The 23,397-nt window shown below is 33.5% G+C and overlaps 1 protein-coding gene across 1 annotated transcript in view; it reads left to right on the forward strand.

Moving 5' to 3' along the window:
* LOC138709988 (cysteine-rich motor neuron 1 protein-like) overlaps nucleotides 1-23,125 on the forward strand; it is a 74,479-nt gene extending 51,354 nt beyond the window's left edge. The window contains exons 10-11 of the mRNA XM_069840668.1: nucleotides 1,145-1,330; nucleotides 8,839-23,125. Coding sequence (XP_069696769.1) covers nucleotides 1,145-1,330; nucleotides 8,839-9,176 — 524 coding nt within the window. The 3' untranslated portion in view covers nucleotides 9,177-23,125. The remainder of the gene's footprint in view (nucleotides 1-1,144; nucleotides 1,331-8,838) is intronic.
* Nucleotides 23,126-23,397: the final 272 nt, after the last annotated feature.

Raw genomic sequence — 23,397 nt, forward strand, 5'->3', positions numbered from 1 at the left:
CGGTATGCAACCTGCGGATGGTATTACGCCTATACAATATTCCAAAAATCAAAATAAATTTTAATGTACGTAATCCCATTTTGAGAAATACACATCCTACGAAAATATTGAGCTTGCGCAGCAAGCATAGCATGCCCTGAGAAATCGCCCCTGGCACTCTGTCAATATCTTAGGTTATTTAGCATCAAACTTCTGAACGTAAGACACATGATGAAATGTTTTCTTTCCGGTAGCTGTTCTACGGCTGTTTTAAATTGAGTTAACCCTGGCAGACATTTGACGAAGAAGTTCATTAATTCATGTAAGTGACTCTATGTAATGATTCATCTTTATGCATGAGGAAAGCTTAATAAAGACAATTTGTTTTGGTTGTCTATAGTTGGGTTCCCGAGATTTCCGAAAAGTCTAACAAGCAGCTATAGTCCTGTCGCTCTAATTTCCGGCAGCCAATCACGTTGCAGGTCAGATACATTTAAACGTGTGCGTCTTGTGATTCACTGATGAAGATGTTAAGCATTTCCTAAGGCTGGATAAATACTTAATATATAATCGCCCGCCATTTTGGCTCTTTCGTTGGCGTTCGCAGAAAGCACACGAGGACATTATTTGCCAATCAATTATTTGCTGACTTACAGTGCGTTTGATTTATTATCCTGGCAGCTCGGCAACGAAAGAACAAAAATGGCGAACGATAGGCTACTACCTACCTAGCCTTTATAGAGCCTTGACTTCCTAAGACGTAAGCAAAGAGGAGGAGTCACGCTGGGAATAACAGCATCGCGACTATAGTTACTTATATATAGAAAGTGATGAGAATTACACACATATATCATATAATCTTTCTTATTTCTTGTTTTGTTTAATCTCCTCTTTTATCTGCCTCGCCATTGCGGGTAGGTGAGGTGGATTCGCTTGATCATCTCACAAATGTGAGCCTCCCTGCTCATGGGGTCGGCATGATGCAGGAACACTGTTGAGACATCACAGAACAAACACCCAGTTTTGTGAACATAAGATAAAATTGTGTAATCAAGAGTTCGTATTTTTAAATGAATTTAAATTGAACAGATGTGTATGGGAGCGAATGAAAAACTAATTTTTTTTCTAGCCACAGCAAAAGTAACTGTAGAAATATTTCTTACAGCACACTCATCACCAAAGGTCTGCATAGTGGGCAATACTACATATCACCAGGGTGAAGAGTGGCACGAGGATGCTTGTACTCGTTGTGAGTGTATTGATGGTCAGAAGATGTGTACAGAGAAAGTATGTTCGGTCTCCTGTACTAAACCAATAAAGAAACCTGGAAAATGTTGTCCTATATGCCCAGGTACTGTACCAATCCAAATATCTAAGAATTTTGTGTGCACAGACAGGTTTTGACCTTCTAATTAAAGAATGACAATTGTGATTAAATTCTTGAATGATCATTTTAATCACATTATATTTCTATGATAGTAAAACAAATATGAAATGAAAGGTGGAATGCAAATTACTCATGCCAGACGAAATGTTCATGACTAGTGTACGATTAAGCAAAGTAGCGGAATGGCAGACAGAATTGTTTGTATGTAAAGATTATTTTTTTTTACTTCGGAATATGTATTATATGACTTTCTTGTGTTAATAATACATATTCCGAAGTGATACAGTGTTAAAAGTTGTGTAATCAAGATGTATATTTTTTTTTAGTCCTACAGAATTATCTGTCGTGGTTACCATTGTTATTAATGGAGAAAAATTCGCTCCAGCACCGAGGATCAAACCCCCCAGGACCCACAGTTCTACACACCACTGAGCTATGCCGAAGTTCAATCCACCGTACTGGATCTAATCTTTCTCCTTTGGTTCTTTTCCCTTTACTCCATGTTCGACTTATATACCAGTACGTCCACGCCTGTGGAGTAACGGTTAGTGCGTCTGGCTGCGAAACCAGGTGGCCCGGGTTCGAATCCTGGTCGGGGCAAGTTACCTGGTTGAGGTTTTTTCTGGGGTTTTCCCTCAATCCAATTTGAGCAAATGCTAGGTAACTTTCGGTGCTGGACCCCGGACTCATTTCACCGGCATTATCACCTTCATCTCATTCAGACGCTAAATAACATAAGATGTTGATACAGCGTCGTAAAATAACCTACTTAAAAAAATATATATACCAGTACTTATGGCTTTTAAGGAACCCAGAGGGTCATTGCTGCCCTCACATAAGCCTGCCATCAGTCCCTGTTCTGAGCAAGATTATTATTATTATTATTATTATTATTATTATTATTATTATTATTATTATTATCATTATCATTATTATTATTATTGAATTTTCAAGTTTATAGAATCCTATTTTATCCGAAGGTATATTAGGGCTGTAATTAAATCATACATCTGAGCAAGATTAATCCAGTCTCTACCATCATATCCCACCTCCCTCAAATCCATTTTAATATTATCCTCCCATCTACGTCTCAGCTTTTACTTTTGGAGGACTCTTAAGAATGTTGTAGAAAACCAGCTACACTGGCAGCACTTCATGAAGAAATTGAAATGGCATGTGCTGCAATTGCTGAGAACACTTTTGCAAACGTTGCTCGAACAGTAGTTCAGCGAACTCAGAAGTGTGTCGACGCCCATGGTGGGCATTTTGAGCAACTGTTGTAACTGTAAAAGCCTAAGATGATTAGTGCTCATCATTTTCTGTTTGTGTGAATTCAGCTTTGTTATGTTAACATAGTTTTTTTCTTTGCTTGAAGTGTGTATACATTTTTTTTGGCACCCTCTGTATATAGGTAATAGCACAGTGCAGTGGTTTGAAACTACATTAGCAAGCAACAATAACATACCTAACTGAAGACTAGGCTATGCATATTTAATGTTTACTTTCGTTCTTTTATTCGTGTAACTATACATAAAAAATATTTAATTTAGTATATTTATTGCAGACAAATGGCCATTTAGATTGCATTTAATTTACTTTTGTTTTTGCGTACTCGCTTATTGATTTAGTTCTTTTGGCGCATAGTTCACTATGATCTATGATAGCGTTCACATTTCTTGCTGCACAATGTACACACGCATGAGTCACTCGGGTCGTGGTATGTTCTTGTCTTGCAGATAAAGTGATGGAATCCGTGGACTGCCAGTTTTGTTATTACATGCCTGATTTCAAACTTTTCCTTCGTCCATTCTCGGTCTATCTTGGCTCCTATGGCGTAGAATTCTATTGGGGTGGCTTCTCTTTTCTCTCTTAGTGTTGACAATAGTCGTTCCGAAGCGTTCGTCTTGGGCAGCATCGTGTTTGTCCTTAGGTCTTCAGTAAGGAAGGTCTCCCTTGCGAGTGAATATACAAATCTCGGGCGTGTGTACTTGGAGACTCCCATCGCCTTCTTTAAGTAGGTTGCCTTTACTCCTAGTGTTTCTAATAATAATAATAATAATAATAATGATTTATTTAACCTGGCAGAGTTAAGGCCATACGGCCTTCTCTAACACTCAACCAGGAGTAAAGACTGCGTTACAAAAACACTACAAATTTACAAATTACACTACAATTTTACACACAAAATTGAATAAGATAATAATAATAATAATAAAAAATAAACAACAAATAAGAAGAAATCGGACATAATATATAACATACAGAAAGAAAGAAAAAAGCATAATAATATGTGAACAGCAGGTCAAAATAAATGAGGCATACAAAAAAAAAAAAGACAATTATTCATAATAATAATAATAATAATAATAATAATAATAATAAAATAAGAATAGTAATAATGATGATGATGATGATAATAATAATAATAATAATAATAGTAATATTAGTAATAAAATAGTGCAGTACAAAGTATACAGTGAATACAATATTTCTAAGTACACACAATAAGGAAAATTAAGATTATATATAGCTCAACTTATCACATTAGAGATATAACATTATCGGAAAATATGAAAACAAAAATATAAAATGAGTTGAATATCATTAGAACATAAAAAAAAAAAAATGTGAAAACGTGGAAACATGCAATACAACACTTGTCATAATAGTAAGTTAGTTTGGCAACTCGTCATAAGATAATTTTCTAACTTGGATTTGAAAGAATTCAATGTTCGGCAGCCCTTGACTTCAGGCGGCAGAGAGTTCCAGTGACGAGAGGTAGCAACAGTGAAGGATGAGGAATACAGAGACGATGCGTGAAGTGGAATTTCTAGCGTGTTATCGCGTTGTGATCGAGTATTAATATTATGATAGCGAGAGAGAGTATGAAATCGAGTGAATAAATAATAGGGGGATGAAGAGTGCATAATTCGATATAAGAGAGAAAGTGAGTGCAGATTTCTCCTCTCATGTAACCTAAGCCATGATAACTTCTTGAAAGAAGGTGAGATATGATCATAGTATCGAACATTACATTACATTACATTTCTAGGTTAGCCATTGTTAGATGCTCTCCAATTATTTCAATGCCGTATGTTAGTATTGGCAATATTTTGGTTTTAAACAGTGCCATTGCTGTTTCTAGGCTCAGAGATTTGATATTTTTTTACGTCATGCATCACTCCTATTGCTTGTGCGGCTCTTTCTGTTATGTGCTTTGTGAAGCATTTCGCACTGGTTTGTAATGTCGTGCCTAGATATCTGTAGTCTGACACTATCTTTAGTTTCCTGTTTTGAATGGATATTTCTGCTGCTTCCGGTGTTCTTCCGCCATTTCTGAATATCATCATTTCAGTTTTTCCACATTTATCTCAAATTTGTGCTTAGTGCACCATTCCACCATGGCGTTCATAGTTTCCTGTAATTTCGTAAGATCTTTTGACCCCACTACTATGTCGTCCGCATGTGCGTATGAGCATATTTCCTTTCTCTGCGTTATTCTTATTAGTTCTTCTGTTTCCAGGATGAACAGTAGAGAGCTTAGTGGTTCCCTTGCAGAATCCCGTTCGTTTGCAATATTGGTTCTGACGTCGAGCGATTGTCTGAAATTTTTATTTCATTCCATCTTACAGACGTGGACAAATTATTAACAAAATTGACGATTTTTATGATAATTCTGTTTACAAAATTTGACTTTTCAATTTAGACTACAGTTGACAATTTTACATATTTCTATCATTACAGTAGATAGAAATATGCAAAAATGTCAACTGTAGTTTAAATTGAAGAGTCAAATTTTGTAAAAATATAAAATAAAAATCTTCATATTTTGCTAATAATTTGTAAATATGCAAAAATGTCAACTGCAGTCTAAATTGAAGAGTCAAATTTTGTAAAAATATAAAATAAAAATCTTCAGTTTTGCTAATAATTTGGAAATACCCAAAATGTAAACTGTAGTCCAAATTGAAGAGTCAAATTCTGTAAAAATATATAACAAAAATCTTCAGTTTTGCTAATAATTTGTAAATATGCAAAAATATAAAATGTAGTCCAAACTCAAGAGTCAAATTTTGTAAAAAAATATACAATACAAATCTTCAATTTTGCTAATAATTTCGAAATACGCAAAAATGTCGACTGTAGTCTAAACTGAAGAATCATATTTTGTAAAAATATGTAATAAAAATCTTCAATTTTGCTAATAATTTGTCCACGTCTGTAATATTGATTTTATGGACTTTGTCCAGACGTTGTCTTTTCCTAGGGTTTCGTCCAGTTTCTTCTTTCCGAGTTCCCTATCAATGTAGTCGAACGCTTTTGTGAAGTCTATGAACACCACATAGAACTTCTCCCTTTCGTCCAAGGCATCCCATATGTTCTTTAGTAGTGCTTCTATTGCTGTTAATGTTGATTTCCCTTTTCTGAAGCCTAGTTGGTTTTCGGGTAGCTGCTCTTCTATTATTTCAGTTATGTTGTTTGTTATTATTGTTGTAAATATTTTGAAGGGGGTGTTTTCTAGCGCTATTCCTCTGTATTTACCTGGGTCATTGTGGTCTCCTGACCCTTTGAACATTACTTTTATTGTCGATTGTAAATATTTAACATACCGTGAAAAACAACTTGTTACTGGCTACGAATTTCTTAATATTTTTCTAATTATTTTACTGTCATGAAATATGCAGATGTTTTTAAATTATACAATTATTGTTGGTAAATGAATTATGTTATGTAATAAATGAAAATTACGTCCCTTGATCGTTGGTGTGGTGGTATGCAATGTTTCGGAAAAGAATAAAATAAAAAGTGATCTTTCTGAATAAATGTGATTGCTATCTTATTCAATGATAATAAGAGGGAGAAGAATGAAAAGATTATGACGATGAAAATGATTAGGTATTACAAACGTCCTACCACCAATCTTTATATCAAATGTTTTCTTTGTATTTTATTCACTTATATTGTCTCTTTCATGTAACATCTATTTTAGATTTTCTGTATTTTTGTTCTGTATATAAAGACAGAATAATCTACTCTCTCTAGTCACAGTGATGAAATCAGAATCCTTCAAATGTCTGAGACGTGGATCTTCCAAATAGTCCAGAGTCTCAAAATTGCTGGGACCTTGTTCTTGCTTCCAAAACTTTTGACAGCCTTTTTGCGTCTTCCTCCTCAGATTTTTGACAGAGCCCGTTTTCTTGCTTTAGGAGAAAAAGAATCAGGATGCTGGCTTCAAGCCTTACCTTCTTCCAACATAGGCACCTTAATGGATAATACGTCCTTTAAGATTGCTATTACCTTAAGGCTTGGCATTAAAATTTGTTTTCCACACAAATGTATTTGTGGTACAGATGTCGATTCTTCTGGCCTCCATGGATTAAGTTGCCTAAAAAATTCTGGACGATTTTCAGACACGTCATGATTAACGACATCATTAAAAGGGCCCTAATTTCCGCTGGTTTTCCTACCATCCTAGAACCCAATAGCATAAATCGTTCCGATGGCAAACGTCCAGATGGCTTAACTTTAACACCATGGTCCAAAGGCAAATCATTTTTATGGGTTGCCACTTGTTATAACACCTTCGCTTCTTCTTATTTGCCCAAAACTTCCAAACTCGCTGGGTCAGCCGCTGCATCTGCTGTGACAATTAAACGCAATAAGTATCTCGATCTTCTGGATCGATATAATTTTGTCGTTTTCGCCGTAGAATCTATTGGTCCATGGTGTTCCGAGGCGAAGTTGTTAACTTCTGATATCAACAAGTATTTATCACCACTTAACGGTGACTCTTGCTCCACAGCTTTCCTCCGCCAAAGAATTAGTATTGCCATTCTACGAGGGATGCTATAAGTTTTATGGGGACTTTTCCAGAATCTAAATCGTTGGAAGAAATATTTTATTTCGTATAGAGCATCCTTTAGTTTTGTTGCTAATTTCTGGTTTGTTCCTTACTCAATTGTTTAATTTAAAGTTAATTTTGTATAAGACAGTTTGATATGTTTTTTAGATAATATTGTTCTAAATTTAAAACATTAAGTGAAATTGTTAAGTAGAATAAAATCACTCTATGAATTATTATTGTTACAATATTTTGTTAGTGGTATTTACATTACCTCTAATTTGTCATGAGAATATCCATTTGATCATAATAGTCTTAGCTATACTTACTTACTTACTTACTTACTTACTTACTTACTGGCTTTTAAGGAACCCGGAGGTTCATTGCCGCCCTCACATAAGCCCGCCATTGGTCCCTATCCTGAGCAAAATTAATCCATTCTCTACCATCATATCCCACCTCCCTCAAATCCATTTTAATATTATCTTCCCATCTACGTCTCGGCCTCCCTAAAAGTCTTTTTCCCTCCGGCCTCCCAACTAACACTCTATATGCATTTCTGGATTCGCCCATACGTGCTACATGCCCTGCCCATCTCAAACATCTGGATTTAATGTTCCTAATTATGTCAGGTGAAGAATACAATGCGTGCAGTTCTGTGTTGTGCCGAGGCTTATTTGAAGGATTCGTAACAAGCTGTCTTTTACGGTGAAGGGTTGTTAGCCCTTCGCCCAACCCCCAAGCTGGAGGACCACCCCTCATCGGCTGTCCGCGACTGCTTATTCAATATATTCGCAGCTACCCTCCATATCTGGAGGCCGTCTCCTCGATCCGCAACCTGAGGACGCGCCATGCTGTGGTGATAGGGACCCACAATACATGGATAGTTAGAGTTTATATATATTATTTTATTTATTTTGTTTGTTTATTTTATTTAATATATTTTATTGGGGTAATTGGAAGAATTAATTAACTCTTTTTGTTTAATATACATTTATTTATGAATACTTGATCCAATTTTGTTGATTATAAGAATAAATTACCTCTTGGCTATAGTATAATTATGTTCGTGTATCTATGTTCTCTTATTGTTATGTTTAAATTTAAATTCAAATATACAGACTAAAGAAATATAATTACAAAACAAACAAAGAGAAATAGAAATAAAATAATACAAGCAATATAAAAAGAAAATACAGTTATTAACAAAATTTGAGACCGAATGAGCAGTGCTCGTGCTCGGTCGCAGTTCAGATATAATATTAGAAAATAAAAAATAATAATAATATAAATAAATAAGTAAAATAAAATAGGAACTAAAATATAATTACTGCGGCAATGGAATTATATAATATAATATTAACACTAGAGAAGAATAATATCGCACGTGAAAAGTAGGATTAATATATATTTCAAAATTATAGAATACAAATATAATATAGGTTGATTAATTCATACACATAGGCTATAAATTTATTTAATCAAATTGAAGATATTAACATGTATAAATAAACTTTATTTTTTATGGTATGAAATGTAAAGTTATATCCCGGGACCGAAAATATAAATATGGTTTGTTAAATTCACATTTAGTTCATATGCAGATGTCTTCCTTTTCTTTATATTTCAGATACTGAAAGTAATCATGCGGATGCAGTTCCACCAGCAGATGTGTCCTTCAAGGAGTCGACATACATAATTGTCATATTGGTGCTTGTGTGTGTGATCATCTGTCTTGGCCTCTACCTTGGACTTCAGTGCTGTCGTCACAGACAACAGCTCAAGTTGAATGGTCCCAATCCGGCATATCATGGCTACGCACACAGAGACTCGTATCCTCCTCCACATTACATGAGTGGTGACCGCCATCGATCAAGATTAGACCCATATCAGTACAAGCAGATCAGTGACCTGGTGAAGTCAACTTCCATTGGGGCCACAGAGAAATCTACTCTTGCTTCTGTCTAAAATTTGAACCTAATGCAAAATAGTGTGATAAGACTACTTATTTTATTTTCTTTTATTTTATTAGTGAGGGTTACTGATGTTACTCTCAAAATATTTGGTTTAAACGCCCAAGAAATTTCTCAGCTCTTTTGTCACATTGACAGGTTGATGCACTGTGGAAGCTACAGCACTCCATAGCAAAGCACAATAAAGTTTTGGGAATGTGAATATATATATATATAAAAAAACACCCAGAACTTATGAAGACGGTTTTGTAAATTATTAATAGTACCTTTTGCATACAAAAATGTGATTTGTACAACAGTAGTCTGTATATTTATGTGTATCAGTTTGTGACTATCGTAACATTTGGATATATTAGTAGTCACATTTGGGTCCATGAGAAACCTGATATCTAGTTCCTGTATTATAAGTAAGTTCTACATCTCATCTACATGTGACTTAGATGAAGTTCATGGATGATCATTAAACTCTTAGAATGACTGTTGTGGAGTTCACGTCTCGGTCTCCTTAACAAAGATAACAGATCCATTCTAATATTGTAGTGTAGCATTGTCACTCCATTCTGAATATGGGTATACAACTGATGCTTGAAATGTTGACAAAACTGATCTCAAAAATGGCGTTTCGACTGCAAGTTACTTCCCGAAGGTCCTAAAGAACTCTCACGCAAGTTTAAAGTTGAATATCACGTATTTATGGTATGCAATACAACACGTAAGACCACATGTGAAAGAAGAAGAGAAGTTTGGCAGTGATCAATATGTATATTTTGCAGTCTCTCAATATGTTCATAATTTTGCATAGAATGTGTTGCACTTTGTGTAAACATCTGTTTCTTCGCCCACAGAGTCATTCCTATGCCCAGCTATATTTCCTAAACATATTTCAAGAGGAGTGTGTCTTGATTATGAAGAAGAAACATAGCAGCACATTTCACTATTTACCATTTCTTGAACAACCAGTCTAGAAGTGAATTAAATGATTTAAATTATCTGCTGGCATCTATTACGAACGTTGTTACAGCTCGCAAGTCATCATTCATTTGTTGATTTACACTACGCTGAATGTGGAGGAATCTTGCTGTGAAATGCTTTTTAATAATATAACTTTCAAGAGACATTCAAGTGCTGTTACTTCAATCTGAAAAAAAAATGCAACCTTCAGCATAATTTCAACTCTAAATAATAACGTAAAGTCTTCGAACTCTACCAGGAAGCTCAACTACCAGAGGGATGTGAACTCCCATTGTCTCTTTCACCTCAGTGATCTATGGTGAAATTGTCTTACAGGCAGAAATGCTTTAGGATTATATCATGTGAGTGACAGTCTAAGCATTGTGAGAATAGAAACATTGGTTCCTTTGCTGTCATGGTGGTACACAAATCCTTCCACTTCGAACAAAGTTTTTCATGAGATGATGCAGGTATATAAAATATAATGTACTTGATCTTCAATTACTTTTATGTGTAATTATAATGAAAAAAGTGAGTGTATGATATCATAATAACTATGTCATGTAATAATGTTGAAGAAAGAATGGATCATACTATGGAGTTGCAAAGTGCGATCTGCACAATTACAGTTTAAGTGAACTGGATTCTAAATCGACTAAAAACTTTTAGTATGTGAAGTAGTTTTTGAATATGTGTAGGATATAGCAAATATCAATGTCTGATGAAGAAAGTATGTACCTTTTTATATTCAAGTGTAATTTAATTCATTTGTGAAATGAAATAATCTTACTGCATAACGTGTATACAGACTGCAAGTGAAGTTAGTATATACTAATGTGTGTTCAAAATGACGATGCAACATTGGTAGAAGATGGAAATTTAGAATATGTTTTTACAAGATTGTAATCGCTATAAGAATGGAATGCGTCTAGCAGCATTCTGATTTTTACATAAAACTATTGAATTTTTATCCTGCATAGATGTGCTAGTAGTTATGTTCATAAACACAAGATCTGTGATCATATAACCAATACAAGGTTAGGGGTTATGTTACAACATGAAAGTGCATTCCAAGTAGGTTGAAATGTATTTTACTTTTATATTAATGTTCTTAATCTGACTTGATATCCTGACTTAGAAAAACCGTCATTACTTAAGAATTACAGGAAACAGAATACATTTAAATTAAGAATCATATTAAAACAATGAATTCAATAATATCATATTTCACAGTAGGGCCTAGTAAGTTACAGTACATAACTTCAATTTGATCTGAATTTGTTTCAGAAGCCTCAAGAAATTCAGTAGTTTCCAAATATATATTCGTATCTCTCTCTTTCTCAACTCAAATATGGACTGACTTTGAGGGAAGCATTAGGTTTTCTACTTTCATATGTACATTTTGTTCACAAATCTATTTCCTTCAAATTTGAGGAGAAAAGGGGCAAAGTTCAATGCATTGAGAACAATATAATGTGTGGTGGCTTATAATTATTTTGAAGTTAGAATACTAAACCATAGAATTAGTCATGTAACGAAAATAATAATTGCAAATTCACAAAAACAAAAGGTTTAAACATTTTACCCATATATCAGTGAAATTTAATATCACAACATTGATAACAAAATGCAGAAATCTTATGACTTATTTCAGTGACTTGTGATTACTTGAGAGGCTGAGATTCATTACAAAATTAGGAAGAAAGTTAAAGAAAAAATACTGAATATCAACATTTGCACCATATGTATACTATATTTGGTATTATTTTAGCCTCTTATATAAAAAGAGTGCATAAACTTCAAGTTTCTTGTATTTCACGCTATTAAAATAATTATCATTAAATTGGATTGGTTTACAACAGTTTTAAATTACAGATCTACTTGGAAAGCACTGAGTTTTTTGTTTTGTAAATTGCGCTATTGTGCTGTATTTGCTCCTGATAGCACAATTCCAGGAGATTTCAGTGACACAATGGTCTAGCAAAATAAATGTCTATGAAGTGCAGTGTAAGTGATAATTGCAGTATTTTGTTAGTACAGTACTTAGAAGTTTTGGATATAAATACATGATGAAATTGTGGTCATTATTAGAATACTCCTTAAGTAAAAGAAATTGTGGACACATTATTGTCTTCTGAGTATGTCTTCATGTATTAGTTCAGTTTAAAAGAATGTACCGTTCTCAAGTAACAGTTTCCTTGAATTTCATTTTTGACTATCAAAATATTCCTATCCTAGCTGTATTTTGACACCACTAATACTAATATATTAGAATTTAAATAGAATTACAAATTAAATTTATTATTAAAAAACAAAATGGATCCTGAAGAACTCCAAGTTTCGTTGGGAGCTTCATCTCTGCTACAGATGACTTATAAATGTTAAGATAGGTTTGATAATTGGAATAGATACACCTATTTCATTGTTATAAGAATTTATAATGAAAACTTCAATTTGGTTAACCATTAAAATGACATCTTACAACCCTTCGATATGTTAGGCTCAATGAAGTGTGTTTCATATGTTCCACTTACTGGCTTTTAAGGAACCCAGAGGTTCATTGCTGCCCTCACATAAGCCCGCCATTGGTCCCTATCCTGAGCAAGATTAATACAGTCTCTATCATCATATCCCACCCTGTGGATGGCTGTACTTCTAACCAGTAACATGGAGTGGGTTTAAAACTCCCCATTGAACGGGAAGCAGACTAGCCACACCTGGAGCGAACTATGGTCGAGATGGGACCGACACCTATGGATTAGAACGGGCTTCGTCTGTATAGCCATATTTTGCAATATTTTGCACGTGCGATAGATTTTGAGTGAACTATAGTGAAAAACCTGTTGTGAGTTGGGTCTTATTTGGGAATGTCGCTTCATATGAAGAGAAAATATATTGCATGACCTTCATTAATTACTCGAATTGAGTACTACCTGCTCGCCATACTCGGATCGAGCGAACCATGCTCGAGAAACTCGGATCGAGCACACCGTGCTCGAGAGAATCGGACCGAGTACACCATGCTCGAGAAACTCGGGGTCAAGTACACCATCCTGAGAAACTCGGGTCGAGCACACCGTGCTCGAGAAACTCGGATCGAGCAATGCATCTCGCCATACTCTACTCGAGTACATAATTCTCGAAAAACTCGAATCGATCACTACTTGATAGCCATACTCAGGTCGAGGAAATCCTCGGCAAATTCGGGTGCTCGAGAAACTCGAATCGAGCACTAACTGCTCGCCATACTCCTATCAAACAGGGTGCATTATGCAATTTCTTTTTTTTCATTATTACAATATATAAAAGTCACATGACGTACATAAAGTGTTCTTAAAGAAAAAATGAAAGCATATTATGAAACTAAAATGTTTAAATGTAAATACAAACATAAAAACAAAAAACGTACTTTTCTTAATTTTTCACCATTACATTGCCTTAAAAAACATTTTTTTCACAGAAACAAAGTATTTGTAATATCACTATTGTGCGAGTTATGACGTCACCACAGCATTTTTAAATGGCATCCTATGTTTTCCTTCATGAAAGAGAATCTTCATAAATGTATGCCAACCGAAGATTCTATCCTTGTAATTGAAATTGAGGTTTGCAGAACATGTTCAATTTACAAACAATAAACAATTTTGTCACAACTTGAATTGTATAACTTCAATATTGGCACTAATAATTGAGAATAAAATTGTTAGTAATTTCTCTGAAATGAATAAATTAATTTCTCTGAATCAATACAGCAAATGTTCAATTAATTACATGTTCAGAATATTTCCCATTTACAATCTGAAATGATATAAATGCAGCACAAATTCCTTCTGTTTTTCTGCTGGTGGTATTTCTCCAATCATTAAAATCTCAATTCTCTCATTTTCACTTAAGAACATCTTTATTTTCTGATAATTTCAACTGTTAAACTGCTTCCATAACACCAGGGAACTCAACTATTTACTTTGCTGCCATAGCAACATTTAGTATAAAAACAATTGATAGTTTGTGTAGTGATACAGAAAAAATCAAATCTTTCAGATGTGAATAAAAAAGGATGTCATTTGAAAAAGTTTCTAATGGCTAATAGTGTTAAAATGTTCCCTTCGAAATATAAGATTTGACGTGTCTGAGTGTTTTTCGAAAAAATTGTCCATTTAGTTGTAAACAATATACGGAACTTACGAAACACGCTGTATATTCATGCTTCATGGAAGTCCATTAAATACATTTGTATACAATTGCCTACGATCTATGAAAGACGTACCGGTACACTGTATGAACACTTAAACATACGCTAATTATTAACGCTCTAATGATTGAATAATATTGGAAAGTATACTTCACAACTAGATAAGAGAGCCGATGGTATATGGATCATTGGATCGGAAACATCTCCATATTGCTATCAGTACAGTGACTGTGAACATAGATAAACTAGTATGTTGGTGTCAATATCGCAGTTTTATTGTATATTTACTATTTATTTTTATATTTGCTATTTATTGTTACTATGCTTAATTTTGTTGTTACATGGTGATAAACAATCCAATGATATATCACACAAAATAACAATGTTTTATTTAAAATACTTTGGAATAATCATGTAAGTGGCAAATACCTTTCGTGGTGCGTGCAGTTTAGTGAAGCATCTTGTTATGGTGCATTCTCTCAAAGATTCCTGACATTGAACTCAATTGCTGAAATCTTGGCCATTTTATCTCCTTCGGTCTCATACATTCTACTGTTTGAATGACTGGATCCCAATATCTTTATGAATACGTGTTGCCTGATGTGGGCCACTGTTGGTAGTAAGCTCAGTTGTATTTCATCTCAGTTTTCATATTGCTCTTCTTTAGTTCCCAAAGAATGTAGTGGTGCACGCAGAATTTTGTCAAGGGGTGGGAGGGTTATTATTAAAATTGTTTACACTTTACATTATCAGTATTTAAAATTGTGTGTACTATTATTATTATTATTATTATTATTATTATTATTATTATTATTAGTATTATTAATATGTTACGTTTATTTATTAATATTATACTATGTTCTAATAGAACTTATTCGTGAATATCCATATAAAATATTTGAAACATAATTTTTTTACAGCCATTCAAATTTTAACTTCTGTTTAATTTTGTATAATAAAAAATGCTTGTGTCGTTATTACACTTACACAATAATCACACACACACACACACTCACATATATATATATATATATATATATGTATAGTCAGTACTGTAGTTGGGCCGGTACGCCGTACTGTCTAAAATAAAAACTCGCTGTTACTATTCCAGAAAAAAAATATAGACTCGAAAATATATTAATTATGTTTATGCTCGACCATGCCGAAATGTGGTAATTATACACCTGGTAGCAGCCCTTTAATGGACCTCATTAAAATACACCTATTCATTAAAGTTCAGGTGTTCCACCAATCAGAAAACACCATTGTAGCAATAATTATCAAAAGCGCAAGTATCGACTATTCTCGGATATGCAATTGAAAGACAACTAGTTCTGTTACTATAATAATTAGCGTTAATTGTAAATAATATTAAAATAAATTCAATTTGTCATCTCGTTTTTCAATGTCTAATTCAATTTCAAGGTTATATCAAGATTAATGTTTATTTTACTCTCTAGATTATATCAAGGTCAATGACATTTGTTTCTCGGAAAAAATCAATACTTTCGCGTCTGCGCACATCTCACAATTTACGAGGTATTGCACTAGGTCAGTTCTGCTCCTCAGTCAGATAAGAATAACATGAATACTTATGAATAATTTCAAGTTAGAAATATGGTCGAGCATAAAAAGTCGTATGAAACTTGACTATAATGGTAATTGAGACGCTCATATGAAAATTATGAAACTCGCTTGTGCTCATTTCATAAACATACTCACGTCTTAATTACTACCATTATAGGCTCGTTGCATAATGTACTATTAAATAGTTTTTAATAGACTTTGAAATGGAGGATGTTAGCTATTTGAAAAACATTTTGATTTTGATATCTAGCATAAAAGTAGCGGCTGGTATCTCATATCCTTTGCTTAAATGCTTGTCGATTCATTGTTTTTTCGAAGACTACGCCTTATGTCGATGTAGATTTTGTTACTCTGACAGTGATAAATTAGAGAAGGAAATACGATTATGGATAAAAAAATACTCAAATCTAAATTTTTTTTTAAGTTCCGGGGAGCGGGGGGGTTCAAACCCAGCAACCACCCATGCCTTTGCGTTCGCCCCAGGAAGAATGTGAATTATAATATAGAACAACGATGCAATTAACTGAAATACAGATGATGATGCAAAATTTTGGGAGAGTCTTTCAAAGCATTAAGAACAACATGCATTAGAGTCTTAAATGTAATATTCATCTCTTTGATGCCGCCATGTTAACTTTGGGACAGCTCCTCTACTACCAAATAGAAAACCAATGACAGACCACACCAATGTTTTGGAGTTATATGGTATCTTTTAGACAGGGTATATAAGGCTCATAGATGATCTTCTTTTCAGCGTGAACTTTCATTGCCTGATTTATGTTTCTCTCAAAACGAACTGTATGGTCGAGAATAAGAGCCCATCTAGTGCTCCTGTTAGTAACAATGATATCAGCTCGTCTGAATGATGCATTCAGTGATACGCAGTGCAATTTCCCATCCAAAAGATTTTAAAGATGATGCCAATGTACGAGATTGGAGGGTATTTACATAATATTGTGAAGGATGAAGCTATAATATTTTGTATCTTATAGGCTAATTCACACGGGGATAGTTTACAGGAGTCAAGTGCTTGGAGCAAGTCGACTTTCCTTCAACTTTCCCCGTGTGATATGGTCGAGACAGTCAAGTTGTGACTTGGTGGTCAAGCAGATTTGAGATGACGACCCGTCAACTTTTGTGTCCACTTTCCCATCACGTGACCAACTTGACTCCACCACTTCCCGCGTGTGAATGCGAACTTGTAGCAACTTGGCAAGTAGAAAGTTTGTAGTTTTAGGCCTATTGTCGAAGTAAATTAATAATTATTATAAATGAGCGCCCCTAAGTGGAATTCCAGCGATATCATAAAGTTTTTGGAAGTGTATGAGAAGTATGAACTTGTATGGAATATACGTGACAAAGAATACCTCAATAAAAACAAGCGGGAATTATTATTCCAGAAACTAGTCAGTGAACTCGAACAAGATTTCGAAAACATAGACGTAGAAGTGGTTCGAAAAAAATTAAAAACCCTTAAAACAGGACTCATTCTGAGGTGTTTCCTGTATTCTGCAGGATCTTCTTCAGCTAATTCTTTCAACAAGGTATTAGATACACAGTGCACAATTCTTCTACGAATCCATTTCTTAACCCATGTTCTCTTTTCCTTGTTTTCAAGAATATTTTGTAATTCATACAATAACAAGGCGCCAATTAGCTGCACACATGCTTGAATATGTGCTGGTGGCATCTTCAGTTTCACCAAACTAAAAATGCCAGTTCACTATTGATTTTTATTAACTATAACAGAATACAAGAATTCAAACACCACTACGAATACAACATTCAGCGCGCGCTTTTTTTCAAGCATGGTTTCAAGTTTAATGTCTCCGTGTGATCACAAATATAGCATCAAGTTTAGAGGCTTCAAGCACTTGACTCCTGTAAACTATCCCCGTGTGACTCGGGTTTATGATTTGATTCTTCTTTCTTTATTACAAGTTCAAATATACGAGAGATTTGCACCACAATGAGATTTTGCTTTACACAATGACAACCTCGACTCAAGGATACTAATGTGGTTGTATTCCATAACAAGACTAAGCTTATGATTTGTTTGAACCTTGTGTCACTGTGATTTCTGTATATTTAAAAAGAGATGAACATTGATTTATACTTTAGTTTGACTATATTGGTGTATAGAATTCTGAACTTCTTATGTTTGAAGCAGGGTAAAGCAAAAGAGTGTGTACATAATTATATCATACGGTACTGTGTAGACGTCTGTGTGTTATGTATCAATCCTAGAGTAAGCAGTATTGTTTTCTTTGCATAATGATGTATGTTGTTTATAACTGTCAAAGAAAAAAAAAAGTGTTTTGTGACAGATTAATACAACGGTGGTTCATATTATGACATTAAGTGATATGTAGGTTGATACATGTGCGGCAAAAATACTTGTGATTGAATTTATACTAAATATAAGTATCTAAAAATTATACAAAGTGTAAATGCAATAAACATAATAAGAGAATGCTATTCTCTAAAACTTCTTCTCCATTAAAAAATTTCATATTAATGAAAATTAACATTTATGATGATTATTGATTAGAGAAGTATGAAAATGTACTATTTGAACTTTCCTAAGCTGAATACTTGAATAAATGTTCAGAGGTAGAGGCCAGGAACTTTGCTGACGGAATTTTTCATATGTTAGTGATTAAGTGAGACTTAATAATAATGAAACTTCATGGTTTAATTTTTTATACAGATCCTATATTCTAGGAAACTATTGTGACATTTGTTGGGAAGGTTGTAATTTATTTTAGAAAACACATAGGTCTGACTTTAGTAGTGCCAAGAGATGGTTACAATTTATGTATTTAATCCTTTCAACTTCTAAGCAGAATATATGCTGATATTGCAGTAACTTTAAACCATCTTAATAATTCACAGTCTTAAATTAAATTTTACTGTTTCTTGTCACTCATGCAAAAATACTATATTCATAGTATGAAGTGCATCTTTCTTTTAGAATATAACGTAAGGCTTGTAAATTCTCAAACTGCTCTTACTGTATCGTGTAAATGCAGAAACTATTTGTGTCTTAAGTCATTGTTTTTGTATATTAAACTGGTCGGACAGTTATATTTTATAACACTAGTAATTTTCAAAAAGAGAAAAATGATAAATTATGATAGAATTTTTAAGTATAGTATGGTATGAAGTTAGAGTATCTTGTTTTAAAAGAGTTCTGCAGTTAATACAGTACAGTATGTCTAATTTCTGTGTTATGAATTCGGTACCATTTGGTATTGAAGCATTTCGATTATTTTTCCCATTTTAACTATTTTTTTTTTTCTTTATTAGTAAGTTCAATAGTATTGTGTCAGCCTTGGTAGTGTAGTTGATATAGTGCTAGCCTTCTATGCTCGAGGTTGCGGGTTCGATCCTGGCCCAGGTCGATGGCATTTTAAGTGTTTTTAAATGCGGCAGGGTCATGCCAGTAGATTTACTGGCATGTAAAAGAATTCCTGCAGGACAAAATTCCGGCACACCGGTGACGCTGATATAACCTCTGCAGTTGCTAGCGTCGTTAAATAAACTATAATTTAATTTTTTATTTTCACCACAAAATCAGTTTTCAGTCATAATGATGATCAGTAGGTATACATTCAAAGCAGTGTTTCTCAAACACTATTACTCCATTGTTATAATATGTCATACCCAAACAATAACAACTAAGAACCTCAAAGACAGTACATACACTCTGATGCAGAAGCACTGTAAGTTTCAGTTTGAGTATTTCACCTTCATTCTTGGTCAAAGACAGAACGTCTTATCCATGATAAATATTTAGTTACCGGTAATTACGTAATTTTGTAGTGTAAATGTTGTGTTACGATCGTGTAAACAGATGAATGATCTTGAAACATCAGGAAATTCCTCACACAACTCACTTTTGGGAGTAAACCTCCGTTTTTCTCGAACTACTTGGCCAACTCGTTGAACAATGTCTTCTGTTGCGACAGACTTGCGAATATCAGTTCGGCCTTCTTTAAATTTTCTACATCATTCACGCATAACATCACTCACAAAGTTTTCACTGTATACTCGGCTCATTCTCCAATGAATTTCTGCTGTACTATTCCCTTCTGCTTGAAGAAACCGAATTATGCTACACAACTCACACTTGCGGGAGAATCAATTGTAGCAACCATGTTTACATCCTGCAACTCGGCTCAAAATGGCATAATGACGTTGGAAGTGGCAGAGGTTATAGTGGGGGAGATGCACAGTTGCCCTCCAAGCATTCTCGCCTTCTATCACTCGATTGGCTGTTTACCGGCACGATCGGAGGTTGAAGAAAAAACAGCCCTCATACTTACAACACTTATCATTTATGCATAAAAGAATTTTGGCTTCACTTTTCTTCCTGACTTTATCCCTCTATTATTGGTATCTACACTTCTTTTTTCATAGAATAATTCCAAAGAGACTAGTGATAATGCCAAAAATAGCATTAAAAGCTATTTGTTGATGATTATTATTTTAACAGTTAATAATTGATCTCTGTTAATTTTCTGAACATGCCTTGAAACAGTAAGAAGTGACAAGGATCGCAATAAATTGAAATTTTATAAAACTGTTGATAGTATGGAATATATAAATTGTAACATAAGCTTGTTTCAAAACATACCAGAATATTATAAGCTCACGCTAATGAAAATAGCAATATAGTAATCGGTAATTGTGAATTCGATGAAATTATCTAAGGGAACCAACTTCTCATACGTTAGTTTTACATTATAATTTTTCACATCTCAACAGTGTTTTATTGATTATGACATGTAAATTGAAAACACACTCTAAATGAATGTAAGTGTTGATGATAATGAATTACATAATATGATGTGAATATATTTTAGTTCATGAAATAGAAAGCAATGGTCAACAATTATGTTATTTTGTGCGAGATCGTGCGTATTTGCTTGGTTTCCACACAAAACCAATCTGCGGAAAGTCTAAAATTCCACATTCAGTATTCCCAACCTAACACACATAACAATTTCCCTCTTCTTACCGCTTAAGTGACATATTGATTTTACTGCTTTAGGCTTTTAACATTATTTTTAGAGACGTTCAATATAGTAATAATTATAAATTTGAAACTTACCACTGCAATTTCACCTAAATTGCACTGTTAATTATTGTTTTTAAATATTTGCAAAAATTAAGTAAACTCTACAACTCCACTAAAGTTACTGCATTCGTGATGCAAATAACATTAAGGAAGCCGTGAAAAAATCAACAAGATTCCAGACTCATCATAGACTGGGGGGGGGGGCGGAAGACAGACGTATATCACGGCCTGCTGGAGTATAGTAAACACAGAAAACATTTTCAAGCAACAATGTTGAAGATAGATATTTTTGTTTTGCAAATTTGCCGTCATTGAACAGAAACCAAGATGGAGATTTCATTGCAACTAATTAGAAATTTCTCTTTCAGGTATGTAATAAACGATCTTCGCACAAAATAATGTACGATACACGAGCGGTATGTTTTCTTTCAATTCTCGGAAATTAAAAAAGCTCAACTACGTTTTGCTTTTTCAAACTTTTCCTCGAACATGAAAACTTCAACATACCGCTCTTGTAACGCATATTACTATTATAAACTGGAGCATTTCATTGAAATATAATTTTAATTTGTCATAAGCATATCGAAGAAAAGAAGTCATTATGTTTTAAGAGAAATATTTGTTCCAGTTCAGCCATTCTCTCCTTTTCTTCCAGCTTAGAATTGTCACACGTGCATGATGGAACCTTAGTGTAACATACCTGCAACAAAATTAAACTTCACATGAAATGATTTTTTTATCTACAAACTTTCAAAAACATATCACTAACATATTTTACACATCAGTTGAATGAACTGAATACCAAATCGTTAAGTATTTAAAGAGAAGTACTGTACGTTATTATTGATTTTGTACGTTTTTCTTATATGATATTTTTCTGTCTCTTAGACTAGGACATTATTGTGTATTTATTTTTTTTTATGTAGTTGACTATCTATCTTGTAAGTTATATTCACGTATTCAATTAAATTTGACAAAGAGGAGACCTTTGATAATGCAATGAAACAATTAAGAATGTGGAAAATTTACAGACAGTATCACTCCATAATTTAAAACAATGAAGAGGGTAATATTAATAATAGTATGATAATTTTGTTTCACTTCACATTAAAATAGGTATTAATGTGTGTCTTGGAAGTTTGATATGGTAAATTATATTTCACATTCCAAAACAGGGGCCTAGGCTGTCTTTGTACAAGCCCCAAAAATTGGAGAGGATGTGATACAGACTTTGAATTTTCCCCGTGTGTAGTAAGTCTTGAGTTAGGGATTAGATATTTATTTTAAATTTAATTATAGATAATTCTTTTCTGAAATTGGTTTAATTATTTTTATATATAAAGATTTTCATGAAGTTGCATGGTGGCAATATATAATATTCAAATATTAAATGAACAAAATCTACTGACATTGTAGAGGATGACTTAGAAAGGTTGACACTTGGTAAGATATTTACTATTGTGATTGCAGTTCAATACATAAAAGTGATTGCACTCTTAAGCGAGTAGAAATTATGAAGGAATAGATGAACCAAAGAAATGACATACAGTACCATTTACATTTCAAAATTTCAAATATTTCAGGAGTTGATGTGTTTCAATCTTACTTGTTTAAACATTTTAATTTCCGTTGCTCTTAAACATCTTATATTTTAATTGAATAAGCAGTTTTTGTTCAGTTTACCCAAAAAAGTTCCTATATTAATAAAACCATAATAAAGTGATATGACAAACTTAGCTATCAGTCTCCTTCCTGCTTTTGTAATGTTATATCGCCTTAGGTAATAAGAATTTATATATTCTTATATTTAATGGTTACTAGAATATATACATGTCATATTACTGGATATGACGGTGATGTTTCAAGTGCAATTGAAATAATATAAAAATAGTGTAATAAATATAGTGTCAAACTTCTTAAGTCATCTTAATATTTAAGTAAACCAAGGAAATAATTCTCGACCAATATCCTTTGCTTTCAACATCAGTGTAAGAACTTGAATGTCTGACAAATTGAAAGTAAAATGTGATACTTGATGAAGATGTGGAAGAGGTGTAAGGTGTTAAACTGTATATAAAGTATGTATTGTATTTATGTAATTAATCATTAAAAAGCCTCTAATTTATCAAAACTCATGCCTTTGTGAACCATTGAAATAGTTATGTGCAATAGAAAATAATGGGGCAGAGTAAAATCAGACGGAATGATTAACAAATTCCTTTTACTACTTACAAAAAATGGAACTCTCCCAATTTCTCCTAACCAACGTATTTTTTGTTGTTTTACTTTCTCATTATATGAAGTGAAAAAGAAGTATTGTGAACTGAAAAATTTTGATGAGATATTTTTTGGCAGGGTATCTGTACATCTGCGTGTGTGTATCAGTAATATCTCCCAAGCAAG

The sequence above is a fragment of the Periplaneta americana genome, chromosome 12, assembly GCF_040183065.1.
Source record: "Periplaneta americana isolate PAMFEO1 chromosome 12, P.americana_PAMFEO1_priV1, whole genome shotgun sequence".
Lineage (NCBI taxonomy): Eukaryota > Metazoa > Arthropoda > Insecta > Blattodea > Blattidae > Periplaneta > Periplaneta americana.